Source organism: Miniopterus natalensis, chromosome 8, assembly GCF_054644295.1.
Source record: "Miniopterus natalensis isolate mMinNat1 chromosome 8, mMinNat1.hap1, whole genome shotgun sequence".
NCBI lineage: Eukaryota > Metazoa > Chordata > Mammalia > Chiroptera > Miniopteridae > Miniopterus > Miniopterus natalensis.
Genome location: NC_142088.1, coordinates 24,366,277 through 24,381,016, shown reverse-complemented (window position 1 = coordinate 24,381,016; position 14,740 = coordinate 24,366,277). Strand labels below are relative to the sequence as shown.

Genomic DNA, 14,740 nt, shown 5'->3' with positions numbered 1-14,740 from the left:
TAGGCTGGCCAGGGCATCGGTCTGTCACCGGGATAAACCACATCCTGAGTAAAGATTCCGATACAGGTGAGTTATTAAAGAAGCGCTTCCCAGGGAACCTGGCGAGGGGCTAGAAGGAGCAGGATAGGGAAGGGAGAAACCCAAGCAAGGCCCCAGCCTCAGCCTGATCCTGCAGGGAGCTCTGGAGTGGGAGTCACACTTCAGAGTTGACCCTGCATTAGGAGGCAGGGGAGCTGGGCTTTCATCCTTCCTCACCTACCAGGCACTGGCTTAGCATTTCCAGCTCTTTGCCAGGGTGATCAAAGCAAAATCCAGTGGCCTGAAGAGAATCCTTTCAATAAAGAGGCAACTAACAGGCATTAGGTTTTAGACCTAAAAGCATGGACTAGAGCGGGGTGGAGGGAGCATCAGTAACAGAAAGGCTTAGACGCTTTAAGTGCACATCACAGGATTGCCTGAATATCAACGACCAGGTCAGAAAGCACCGCATCGCTTTTACCTTACTAGTCCCAATGGTTCCCATTTGTTGTAAAACTCTTCAGAGACATGAAAAGTAGGGCTAACCTTTTCTTTCTAAAGATTGTAAACAAGAAAGTGATTATGTATTTTTGAGATAAGCATATATTTCATATAAAGTCACAATGACAAAAATAGGCTTCTACTGATGGTGCAGTGCGATGCTCTGCTGCACCCTGCATCTAGAACATCAGCCTCACACCCACGCTGGAGGCTCAATACCCCGGCATTGCATGGCCTCAAATGTGCTGTTTCCCTTGCGCAGAACATGGGACTTACTTTTATATTCTTGGCTTAGACATTATATGTTTGTATTAACAAACCAATATAGAAATATAAGAAAAAAAAATAAGATTGGTAAAAGGCTGTCTGCCTCTAACTCCAGCAGAAGCCATGACCTTGTTGTGAGGTGTGTGCAGGGCATGATTTTATCAAACACATGTATGCAATGGTTTTGAAACACATGTTGATTAAAATAAAAATACATTAAAATGCAGCCTCTCAGAAATATAACTATATTCCTTAATTATGTTAGTTTATATCACCAAACAATATACTTATAGTGGCAATGGATCAAATATACAAAGTAATTAATAGTTTCTCTCTGAAGAACTGACAATTTCAAATGCTGTTGGTTATGAATTTGAGTTTCTCATCTTGTAGTCTTAAACATGGAAAACTATGCTGATATATATATATATATATATATATATATATTTACAATGCTAGCGTTATTTATGAATGCTGTGCATGTGATTTTGTTCTACATACACACACACACACACACACACACACACACACACAAATCGCCAGATTTGTTCGTGGCCCAACCGTTAAGCACAAATCTGGAAACACAACTGTAGGGTGAAAAAATGGTTTTCATTCAATTTGATAATAAATGAATAATGGACATCATGAACCACTTCTGGAAAATTCTCAGTGAACTGAGGATATGCCACATATCAGTAAAGCAACTAAGTATAAGACCAATGTTGGCCTTAGGTGTCCATCTAAAATAATGGGTCTGATTCTATTTGCTTTGAGGAGAAAAAAATGTTGAGGTTCCTTTCTGTCCAAAGAGTAAGAATTCTCTTATGTTATCATCTATAAAAGTTAATTTTTATTTACTATTATAGCTGACAAATTATTATATCACCCATAAATGTCTGATTCCACTCAAAAAAGCTTAACATTTGGAAAATCCATGGTTGGTTTCATAGGGCATAGTACACCATATTTTCCACTTAACAATGCTGCTGGTGGAACCCAGCTGTCCAGCCTTGCTGTTAGTGACTACAGTATATACAGCGAAAACAATCTGCCTGCTGACCTCCGGCTGAAGTTCAAACTATGTCATTCTGTCAATACCATCTACCTTGATTAGGTTGGGCTTTATACACAACAGGTTATGATCCCAGAGGGATGAAAAGCTTTCCCAAATTAAAAGCAGAATTTTAAAAGGAAATACTCATACATTCCTATGCAGTTTCCATTTGATATCCTCAAGGCTGGCCCATGAACTCCAGTTCATGTTGATTGAAAGTGAATGTTTCTTTCTGGGTGTAGCCATCTTACAAATTTAATGGCAGGAGGAAAAAAATAAAATGTGTTCCATGCTTCAATTAGACCTTTTATAACTTGGCACTTGAAAGATGGCAATGCCAAAGAAAAATCATTAATCCATAAAAATAGACAAAAAGGACTGTGCAGGAGAAGACAGACCCCCAGGAGTCTGGGCCTTGGCACAGCACTCCCTCACACCAGCATGGTCTGTCTTTTGTCCAGCCTCATTGTGAGTCTTCTCGCATGCTTCATGCTACTTGGACAAAAGGTATACTGTATTTGGTTTTAAATCCAAAGTAATACAACCATGCTTTCAACTTTATCGTTAGCCAAAGGAGCTGTATGTAGAACCAGGCAATAAAATGTTGGCTAGCCATGAAATGCCTATTCATGCACATGAATGATAGGTGAAAGAACACACACATGAGCGCACGTGCGCACACACACACACAACTGCAAACAAAACTAAAAGAAGCATCCTTCCATTTTGTATTTTGCAACAGGACTCAACAGACTCGCTCAAAAGGACCAAAGTTTTTCATAGCTTCAATCCATATAACTATGGGCACCTAAATGCTGCCTGAGGACTTTGAGTCACAGGAGAAAAGTGATGGAGTGACGTTTGGAACATGTGCAGACCTCTGTGAACCTCCGAACTCATTTCCAAATGATGTAAACAGACTCTGTCGATAATAGAATGTATAAATTTGCTAAGAGTCAAGGGAGCAAGAAATTTCACCTCTCTGGGTCTCCTGCCATACTTAATCTGTCAGCACCAAACCTCAAACAATCCCACTGTGTTCCTTCCCCACTCTCACTCCTATCGTTCCAGCATCGCCAAAGACTGTGACCAAACCACAGTGGCTGGTTCTGTCACTAGTGCGGCTGTTTAACTTTAGCTGAGGCCCCAAACTGCCTCACAAACCCTTCTATCTCAAACTGACTCCCTGTCCCATTCAAACTGTCAACCCACTTCTGGCCTCCCTTTCAACACCAAATTTCGGAAACAGTCATTGGCAGCCCCTGCTTCTGTATCCTCAACAGTTAATCACTCCATAACTCCTAAATTCTGGCTCCTGCCATCACCGCTCTGATGAAATTATACTTTAAAGTTTGCAAAGATCTCACCCAACCAACCAACCAACCAACCAACCAACCAACCAACCACCCAATTTCATGGCATGGTTTGAAGCTTCTCCCTTCCAGACTTCTAAGGCTCCCACACATAAAGAAGTCTCCTGGAAGCCTTCCTCACGTCTTCTGTCCATCTCCCTACCACTTCCCCATTCTTCCAGCTCCAGCTAACCCCATCTTTCCTGGCATCTCTTCTCTCTTCCTGGTGGGAGTGGTGCTGAAGGTTTCTTCCCCTCATTCCCCAAATCTTTAAATCCCAGGGTCTGTATATAAATTTCAAATCTCTTTCTCTAGCCCTGACCCCTCTTCTTAGCACCCAGCTCCTATTTTCAACAATTGCTTCACATCTTCCGTCAAGAAATCTGCCAGCACCTCAAAGTCAAAGCAGTCCGATCCAAAACAGTCACTTTGCCTTAACCCCAACCATCTCTTTCAATATCCTCCCTGATTCTCTAATTACAGCTGTATCCTCACCAGGCTCACACCCTGGCACTATCTTTACTTCTTTCCTCTGCCCATTCAAGTGGGTGCATTTTCTGTCAACTTTACTTCTAAATGCTCTTCAACTGCTTCACTGCCATCAGCCGAGCTCTGAAAGCCCACTCATTTCCACTGGACACTCACAGCAGCCTTCTAAATGACAGCCCTACCCTCTTTCTACCACGTGGGGAAAAGAAATCTTTCTAAAATCCAATTCTGATTATTGGATCACGTACTCCTACATAAAATCTTCAATGGTTTCCAGTGGCTATTAAATAAAGTTCAAAGTTCTTAGCATGGCCCAAAGACCTTTTTCTGTTTCCTCTAGATCAAAGTTTTATTATCTAGCTTTGCTACCAACTACCAACCCTTCTCATATTTTTAACTCAACACGTTCTCTTGAATTCCTTTAGCCTCAAATATCCTTGTCTACATCTCTGCCTGTTAAATTTTACTTATCCTTCAAGGTCTAACTCCCCAGCAACCTAATACTCAAGTCAGTTGTTTACATATGTGCTGGCCCGTGATCTTCTTTTATTTTTGCACTTGCACAGAGCTTAAATTCCTGCCTTGCATTTAGTAAGGTGGCTAAACTTAAACCCACTGTCCTCTTAAAGACTTACCATATTCATGCTACTGCAAGTATTCCTTACCCCCAACCACTCGTGAACACCCACTGCACTCACTGCCTGCACTCCCCTGTACTATTCACTGTACTTCATATTTCCCTTTAGTTATTTGGGCACTTTTTTTTTTCTTCAATACAAGGTCCTTAGCTCCTTAAGATTACCACTTTTATGTTTTTGTTACTCAAATAAGGGTTAGATTAGTGGTTCTCAAAGTATGGCTCCCAGACCAGCAGCAGCAGCATCACCTTATGAGAAATGCAAATTTCTGGGCCCCACCTCCAAACCTATTGCATCAGAAACTAGGATGAGGCCCAGCAATCTGTGTTTTAACAGCCTTCCAGCTGATGCTCATGCACACTGAAGTCTAAGAACCACTGATGGGAAAGACTGTCTTACTTATAAGCGCTGCCTCAATAAATAAAGATATACATAACTAAACTGTTTATCTTTTCATCATTTAGTGTTATATTGGCATATGATTCCCCTAGAACAATAAATATGAATAAGTTATCCACTGTCACTTTATTAATATCTTAAATCTAACTTGAATATTTTGAAGAGATTATAAATTAATTACAGAAATTATAGCATATAATGATACCCTTTTTATAAAGTTCAAAAACAAAGTAATAATAGATTGGGCATGCATTAAATGTTTTAAAACTATTTTTCAAAAAACAAGGTAATGATAACCACAAAATTCAAGATCAGGGTTATATCTGAGGAAAAGCAGATGCGAAGATGAGGGACGAGAGGAGCACATAGACCAAATCACTGATAACATTTGGGGTCCTGAGTTGGTGAGTTCAGATGTGTTCATCACGTTGCTGAAATCGACTAATTAGTTATAGCTATGCATGGATCAATCGCGATAGCAGTTCATAAACAAAGCATTATTAATTAATCTAATTCTGTGTGCTCTGAGATCCATAAAAAAATATTTTATGAAATAAAAAAGAAAATGTGTCATAATCCCATCCCTAGAATTATCGTTAACCATCAGTTATCATCTTCAATGCTAATTGTACCTGTGTGCGGTTGAATGCCACTCTTGCAAAGACGGCTTGGGACACACTGGCCCTCTTCAGCTCATCTCTGACTTGCTGGTAGATATCTGGAGAGACTTCCACAGAAGAGTTGGTTGGCTCTGGTTTAACTGCTCTGGGAATGGGCGGATGGTTCAGGAACTGCTGGTTGATGGCTTGAGGATGCTGGTGAGCCAGGAGCCGGCTAACAGCAATCTGTTGGTTTATCAGATGGGCCATGGCTATTTGTTGCCTGACAAGCTGTGGACTAAGCTGGGGAGAAAGAAGCCCAGGGCTCATGATGGGTTGTAACGCGGGCACTTGGTTTCGGATTGGAGTACTGTGGTGGATTTGGCTATGAGGAGACTGTTCGTTGGTTTTCCCCAAGGATGCCAGCTGATTCATATTTGGTAAATGCATTGGACGCTGGCCCAGAACACAATAGTCTGAAAGGTTTTCTCGTTCCACTCTTTCCACTGTTAAGAGATAAAAGTGATAATTATCATTCTTTTCCTTGGTATAATTTATTGCTAATATATGTAGCACTGTTTTATCACATTTTTGGTAAATTAATGACATAGGCTTTTTTTTATACAAAACTGGAAGTTCCAAAGTAAAAGTAAGTTATCTTTTCCTGCAAAATGTTAGAATAATAGATTTTTTTTTGCATAGGTGATATGAAAGTAATAATATTTGCCACTTTAATTATCTTAAATTCTTAAAAGTGGGCATTTTATGGAATAGCCAAGAGAGGAACCACTGGCCATTATAAACTCTAAATCCTCTCACATTTCCAAGCTCTATCATCTCCTTCATGACCCTATGTTATAAACACACCAGCTGTTTTCATCTTCTGTACTTTGCCGTTAATGGTCTCTGTAGTTCATGGTCATCAGGAAATGATAAGGACAACATCTCCTGCCAAACTAACTACAACATCCTAATAAAAATCCACATAACTGCTATTACACAACTATGAAAACAATCACAGAAAATATCTAACAAATAGCATATCCTTCTATCTACTCACTTGCTATCTTTGTTACAGAAATATTTCTTTAAGAAATTGATATTTTAATGACTGCAATATACACCAGGATAAGAGAGTCACAAGATTAATAACATCACCATGACTTGCCATTAAATAAGATGCCTCCCCTCTCCGGGTTACCTACTTTTTTACATCCTATTGCACTTTAGTAAAAATTTAAGGAATAACCTTGAAAGAGAGAAGAAAGATAGTATCATATATGTTCAAACATGAGGCAGATTTTTTTCTTCCTCTAAGAATATTTCTCAAAAAGGAGTGAGTCCCCTCATAGTCAAGTCCTTATCTAAATCTCTGTATTACTTTATTATGTAAAACAAAGGTTTGTTTGGAGAAAACACATTAGGCTAAAAAATCCTCCATCATTACTAGTTTTAAATGCTTATAGATATAATCTGCAAATCTGTTTTTTAAATAACAATTCCAAACAGATTTAATCATTATTTCTTAAAATTGCAAATGTTGGACAGGAATGTGCAAAAGCCTATTAAGATAACTTTAAAGAACACTATTTTGGGTGTTCAAAATATGCTGGAGTTCAAAAGTATTCACCTACAGGAAAAAAAATTTCAAATGCCCCCCTATTTGGTACCACTATTATGGTGCCTGTAGTTTGTGGCATATGGTTTAAAATGACAGAATCATGTTTGAATCAGAAAAGTACTGAATCTCAAAAAAGTTTAGGCAGAAGTGATATATGCTATAAAACTGGGTGAGATGACTCAAAACAGTGACAAATCTGTCTTTACTTTGGCCGAAGACACTAGTGACAGATCACATATGAAGAATTTGAATAATTAGTTAATGAACTGTAAGGGTGGGGAAAAGTAATATTTCTAAATTAATATTTTATGTAATATGTGATTTTAAACTACATGTGAGGAGGTAAATTAATACATAAAAATGTAACTAAACATTTGACCATTTTATCTGAATATCTAAAGGTTTTATATAGTCAAAACTTCCCATTGGGAAAATAGATAAGTACCCATATCTCAGGTTCACATTATATTCAGACATATAGAGGATTTTTTTCTGCTTTAAAAAACTGGAATGATTGCCTAACTTTCCTATGAACCCCAAATAAGTCAAAAGTTTACCTCAAACTTCTTTAAGTGTTCAATTTTTAACTTAATCCTTCCAACGTAATTCATTTAGTTTGCATTCACCTTTCCTTCTTAAGGTTCAAGGTGAACAAATTATTTTAATCTTATCCTCTTAAAGGCAAACATTTTTCAGTCATTGTATTAATTAAACTTTAAGGTATACAGTCTTAAAACCAAACCGAGCAAATAGTTAAGAGCCTTCAAATAAGGTAATCTAACACAATTTTCATTAAACAAAAGTCACTATTATAATTTCCTTATTGAAAAGAGAAGTAGCGACCATAGACTACTTCCAGAGACAAGTTGTACTTTACAGGCAGAAATATTTGGACTCGGGTAGACATTACTCACTTTTATTTATTTACTTGCTTTTTAATTCAGCCAAAGTAAAGATAAATTCAAATATTAGACTATGTTTTCAGGTACTTAGCTGAAGTTTTATCTGTTTCTTTTTCTACTTAAAAAAGCATAGGCTCCTTCTCTCATAGTATACATTCTTTGACCAAAAGCTAATTTTCCAAAATGTCAGCATTTTCATTTTTCAGTGATTTAATTACATCTGAGCGAGTTACCATCTTGAGATATAACTAAATCACATCACTAATAAAAAAAAAACAAACCACTTTATTCACAGATCTAGTCAGAATCATGCGTACAATTAAGCACGAATCCCAGAATCCCATGAAATCTATATGAATTGGCATAGTAAGAATCAGAATGTCAATCTAAATTCCTTTAAGATTATACATAATAATTCCCCCTTTTCTTATGAGTTCCCAAATCCTTATAAGTTCACAGAGTTAAGAACAGTGACTGCAGAAGTATCCTTAGAAACATGGTAACCCCATGAAGTTCTAACTACTACTTAGTAAACCATAATGAAGGAATTGCAAACACCTCCAGGTAGAGAACAGCCAGAGAAGCCAGCTGCAGAGGCACTAGGTGGAGCAAGGGACAGCCTGCCCAGTCCATGATGGCATGCCCAGCCCCTAACATGCATCAGCGAGTCCCTGTCTTCCTCATATTGTCATTTCTTTAGATTTTTTTTTCAAGAAAATGAAAAATCTGGATTTTACATGATAGCTCCTAATTTTAAGTGTTGGCAACCAATTCCATTTCAAAACGCAGTAATAGCAAAACAAAACATTTCTGAAAACCAGATGCTGCCCATGGACAGCCAGTCTTAAATTTGTGCCTACAAAACTAAAGGTGCCCCCTATGTTGTTAAAGAAAAAAATATCCAGCAACACACTTGTCAAAGACGGTAAGGCAGACCTTATCCAGGATCACTGCAACAGACAGGGGACGCTGCAGCAGGACTGGACAGTGGGAGAGAGTTGGGGCCCACTCCAAACACTGCATGGGCAAGAGGGAATTTAGAGTAAGGAGCAGGGTAGGGTGAGGGTCAGTGGATGGGAAATGACTAAGAAGAAATATCAGAAGTAAAGGGGATTCTGGCTAAACCCACCTAACAGGATTCTTTGCTGAAGACAGGCCAGGGCAATCAGCCACCACCTGGGGGGGGAGGGTTTGAGATGCTGACGGTGATCAATATCTTGGGTAGAGGGTTCCGGTTAAACTGACTTAGCAGGGTTTTTGCTAAAACTGGAATTTACAAGTGCACAGGTGGGCCTAGGAGAAGGTTCGGGAGCCTGTCTAAAGTTTGGTTAGGCAGAGAGCCTTTGTCAATGTTTTTCAGTCCCTCGAAGCTCTACCAATAAAAGCCAAACTCTTTATTCTTAAGAATGGGGGGGAGGGGGGTCATCATCCCAGCTTCACGAATACCTAAAAACCAAATGCTCATCAACAGGCTGCATTTCCACTGACCAAGGCAATGCATGATTTCAGTAATGGTTTGCATGGGTTTTGCCAAATTTTAAAAATATTTTCATTGTTTTCTGCTGCCACTCATAAAATATAATATCAGAATAATATTTAGCCTCTTAAGTGACAGAAAGTGAAATAGAAATGCTTTTTAAAAAGTCAGAGGAACATCACAATGTGCCAGGCTCCATGTAAAAACTAAATTCAGTTATCATTATTACTATTTTTTTCTTTCTAGCCTTCCCTTCCCCTTCCCCTCCCCTCCCCTCCCCTCCCCCTCCCCTCCCCTCCCCTCCCCTCCCCTCCCCTTCCCTTCCCTTCCCTTCCTCCAACCTTTGGGGGAGAATTCCAGTCCAGGAGCCTTGCAGGCACACAATACAGATCTGGAACCTGCTCAGGTTTCTGAGAAACTCACAGTTCCAGAAGGAGCTTTCTGATTCTTTTGAGCTTTCTGGGACTCAGTGAAAACCTCAGGGAATGAGAAACCTTTATCTAACCACCCTCTGAGTTTCTGGGATTCCACTTAACTCCAAAGTGAGAGAGCCCTTTATAGCCCTGTATTAGAATCCAGGGCCTCCTGAGCCTTCTCAAGCTCACAGTTGATGTTCTAACCAAGAGCACCCTATAACCAGTAGCTATTCAATGCCCATGATTGCTGGCTGTGGCAGGTTGTTCATACCTCGGAAGGTTTCACTCCTCCCAAGAGATTTATCTGCATCACAATTAGAAGACAGTTGGTTCAAAAATCTCATTTTATTTCAAGCAATTTTACAGTACATCCAGGAAGCCAAGTAATTATTTTAATTATTGCAAATCCCTGATTTTATATATATATATATATATATATATATATATATATATACACACACATATATATAGTTGCAAGAACATTTTCAATTATATACACATACACATATATCTTGTCTTATATTCCTATCTGACACTTTTTGGTAATCCTTTTATTGCAATTTAGGTAAATATCTTTTCATCTATTGGGAAAGATGTATGATATGATGATTATAAGCAGAGACTCCTAAGCCCAACTGCTGGGATCACAATCTGCTGAAGGCTCAGATGATGGTTAGCAATTTTTAGCAATAAAGTTTTTTTTTTTAAAGATATGTACATTGGTTTTTTTGAGACATACTATTGCACACTTAAGAAACTACAGTATAATATAAACATAACTTTTGTATGCACAGGAAAACAAAAAAAATGCATGTGACTTGCTTGATTGTGATATTTACTTTATTGCTGTGGTCTAGAACCAAACCTGCAGCATCTCTGAGGTATACCTGTATACATGTCACATTTAGATCAACCACAAGAAGAAAGGAAAGTGTCCTACAGTATTTTTAAAGAGCAAATGCTTTTATTTTTATTTTCCAGAGAATGAGTAGATATCAATATGTTCTAACTTAAAAAAAGGAATATAATAATTTTCAAAAATATATACTCCAGTAACTAAGTGCCCTAAAGTGACTTTCTGAGGATTTATGAGCAGCAACAGGAGAAGTATTTGACAGGCACAGATGCCTGCCAATCAGAGCAAGATGGCATAGGATAGGTGAAAAGAAGAGCAAACTGGGACTTTTAAGGCCTGAGTTGTAACTAGCTGAGTGATTTGGGGATTACCTGTAAAATCAGGAGATTACCTGTAAACTGGGTTTTGAATCAACCTGCCAGGTTACTTACCTAATAGCATCTTAAAGAGTAGTGCTGCTAGGATTTTCAAATAATCCCCCGTTCTTAGAATACTTGCTTCTGCTTTTTGACTCCTTGGTAAGAATTTAGGACTTTCCTAAGACATCTCTCTTTGTGAAACTCCACACAACAACAAGAACACAGTAGTTTATATAGTGGCAGTAGTGGTAGCTGTAGTATTCCTCTTGCAAGCTGATCTATCAATACTGCATAAAAGATTGAAAATTTTTCCAGAACAATGAACCTAGTGTTTCAATGCAAATCTTAACACAATTCTTTTGGGAAATAACCCCTGGGGTCCGTCCACAGTTACAATAAGTGAATAGCAATGAATTGGGTAAAAGGTTTTGCACTGAGAAATTTCTAGAATTTCTGGTCTATGAATTTTTCCTTAAACCATTGAGATGTTCATGTAAATGCAAACATATTAGCATGAATGGGTACTATAACACTCTAGCATTCCCCTAACAATATCTCCTGAAGCCCTGGGTGGAAGAATATAAGAATTAAAAAAAAAAAAAAGGAAAATTTCTCTGTGACTCAGAAAGTACTGTAGAAGTGACTTTACAAAAATAAGACACAGGCTTGCCTTTGGCACTCTTGGTAGAAAAGTTGGGAATGAAATGGGTACCCAAACCTTTGAGCACAGAGAAAAGATATATGAGCACACCATTGCCTTGGATTTCCAAACCTCCATCCCAAGTTCCCTGCTCCCCGACCCCTAGCCCCAAAACCTTGGTGTCCAATTTTAAACACAGTAACCCTGTTTAATACCACGGAACTCAGATAATTTGTTCAAAGTCAAATAATGCAGATAAGTATTTAGGAAAATTCAAAAGGATTATTGAATATAAGCCTTATAAGCATAATAAACAATGCACAAGGCCAGTGAAAACTTTTTTTCTCTTTCTCTGCATAGCTCAAAGTCAAGTTCTTAGAGCCTAAATGTTTCACAAGTACTTCTTAATGGGTTTCCTTTAAAGAAAAATGTTTTTAAGTGCTGAAATTTTCATATCGTGCTAATACACTTCTTTAAAAACATGTTGGCGCTGCAGGTAACATCAGGCCCTACCACATATATAGCAAGTAGCTGGGGCACTGAGCTAACCCCTTTTCACATTATTGTCAATTAATTCTCACAACGATAGTATAACTTAGATGGGACTATGGCCACTTTATTGAAGCAGTTCATGAAAACTAAGATGTCACAAACTTATTAAAGGATCAGAATTCAAATTCATGTCTTCAGAACCGTAAAGCCTTTGCCTCACTGCTTATGTAAAACTGCCAACTTGGGGCATGGAATTACTATTAATTTTAGGGTTTGAGTCAGGACTAGTGAACTTTCCTACAGATAGATCCTGCTTTCTGTTCGCGTATGCGTGCAGGCATGTGGCCTGTGCATGCGTAGGCGGCGTGGTGGATGGGTGATTATCTGAATGGGGAGGGCTGAACCTCGTGTTTCCACTAAGGTCCTGTAACCCTTGCTAAGGTGACAGACTGAAAAGGCTGGTCAGTTCCGAAAAGTGATGAAATTACTGATTCCTCAAAAACTGAATTAGCTAATCAATAAAATAAGATCATTCACATTTGTTTATCGTTTTAATTCATATGATAAATATTTATTAATCAACTGTTGTGTGCTAGGAATGATGTCAGCCCCTGGAGATACAGTACTGAATATTACCATCAAAAAAACTCCACCTACAGATTTGTTTCAGATGATTTAACTGCTTGGTACACACGGCTGCAACATCTGCCTATGATTTACAATGCTTTTCTATTTGATAATAAAACATAGCTCCTTTTGATGCCTATCTTGTCATTTATTATCAATTCATTCCAGTCCTCTAATACAAATTCACACTAATTATATTTCTTTTCATGAATCCCCCTTTCTTTACATTTCTTGTGGCCAAAAGGGTTTTGTCCCAAAATGAGTGTCATTGACAAGGATTCCCACCTGACTGATGAGAGACATGAATCACACAACAAAGAACTTCAGCAAGCATTCGTCATAAACTGCAAATATGAAGCACTGCTTTGAACCAGTAGCCAACAATAAATAAAATACGTGTGCACACTCACACACCACGGGAATAACCTGAGAATCCTGGGAAATCACAAGAAATTCACATATGATTGAACGGCATGAAATAGGTGACAAGCAACAGTTTTGACCTGCAAAAATGGCAACTTCATATGGTTCTACCTGATATTTACAGTGACTTGTCTCTTTGAACTGAACTGCACTCCACATTAACACTAAGCAACCCTACTGTTCACCGTTTTTCACTGAGTTAAATTTTTTTTAAAATGTAAATATAGCACTAATTTCCCCCCAAAACCCAGAATAGCATCCCATCTGCCAATACCAAATATGTCCAATCACAGAAAATAATTGTGATTTACTCTCTCCTAGTCAGTAACTCTAAGTACAAAGTCAATTTGTTATATAAAAACCATTTTCTGTTAATACAAACAGAGACAGACATGACTTCAAGAGCTAAAGTTAATATCCCATATATAACAGATATAAATCCCACACCATTGGATGGGGAGGGAGAACTATTACCAGAAGAGTTCACTAAATATAATTTTAAAAAATATTAGGCATCTGAAAGGGCTGAAGGGCAAAAGAAAAGGGGGGGGGGGGGTGAAGCTAAGTCTTCTAGGACTACAGAACCTAAAGATTTTTTCTCTAAATTTGTTAAAGAGAATCTGTCTCTGAGTTGAGAACTTGCTTGCAAAGCCTCTGCCTAGAGCAAGATATTCAGAGCCAACTTGTTAACTCCTAATAAAACAAGGTTTGGAAGGAAAATGCTTCCAGCCCCATAAGTGAGGTGCACCAGCCGGCATTGTGATAATTCCGTAAGACTGGTCTTAGGTGTATTTTCCCCTTATTATCAACTTCCTTTTTCCATCATTTTAAGATCCACAAAAACATCTATGTCTACCATAAAGCAACCTGAATCTGGACACCTCTGTTTTTTGGCAATAAAAACTCACAGGACTCCATTATATTCCATGGAAAAAGTGAGCATTACCAACCTTTACCCATAACAGCATCTGAACGTTACGTCCCTTTTGGTTTCCAACAATGCTTTATCATAGTTTGAAGAATCACTGATCATTTCAAGCATTCCCATAACTTTCTGTGTAGGATAAAGCTATTTATATGTAATAATATCTTTATTTTTATTCTTTATTTTAATCTGAAACTATCATTTCAGAGGTGAATTCACACATGATAGAAAAAAACACATTTCTGAAACAGCATTACTGTTCAGGAACATTCTGCCTTTGACAGCATTCTATGTGTATAAATTCTTTGTTCAACCTATTGAAGAAAAAAAAATCCAGGAAACAATCAGCCCATGATTCATTCTTTTATCTCTGATTTTATAGAACTTAAATGTCTTAGGCCATTTTTTTAAGGAAAATAGTCAATAAACTAGCTGGAAAAAACCTCAAAGGGATGTTTTCCTTAGGCTACATAAATGGACCTTAATTTTTACTCAATAAAGGTGTTACTGTCTCTTTCAATGGAATTGACTATTACTAAATCTTCAGCTCAATAACTAATTAGTGGAAAAAGAATGATTCTAACCAATTACTAATTTGCTAAGGACACTTGTAAAATGATTTAGGCAAACAAGTATTTTCTTTTTTCTTTTTCTCAATTCAGAAATAAAATAGTAAATAACATTA

General features: G+C 37.9%; 1 protein-coding gene across 1 annotated transcript in view; it reads right to left on the bottom strand.

Moving 5' to 3' along the window:
* Positions 1-14,740, bottom strand: part of SATB2 (SATB homeobox 2) — a 169,378-nt gene that overhangs the window by 65,096 nt on the left and 89,542 nt on the right. The window contains exon 7 of the mRNA XM_016220690.2: positions 5,351-5,823. Within this exon, the coding sequence (XP_016076176.1) occupies positions 5,351-5,823 (473 nt within the window). The remainder of the gene's footprint in view (positions 1-5,350; positions 5,824-14,740) is intronic.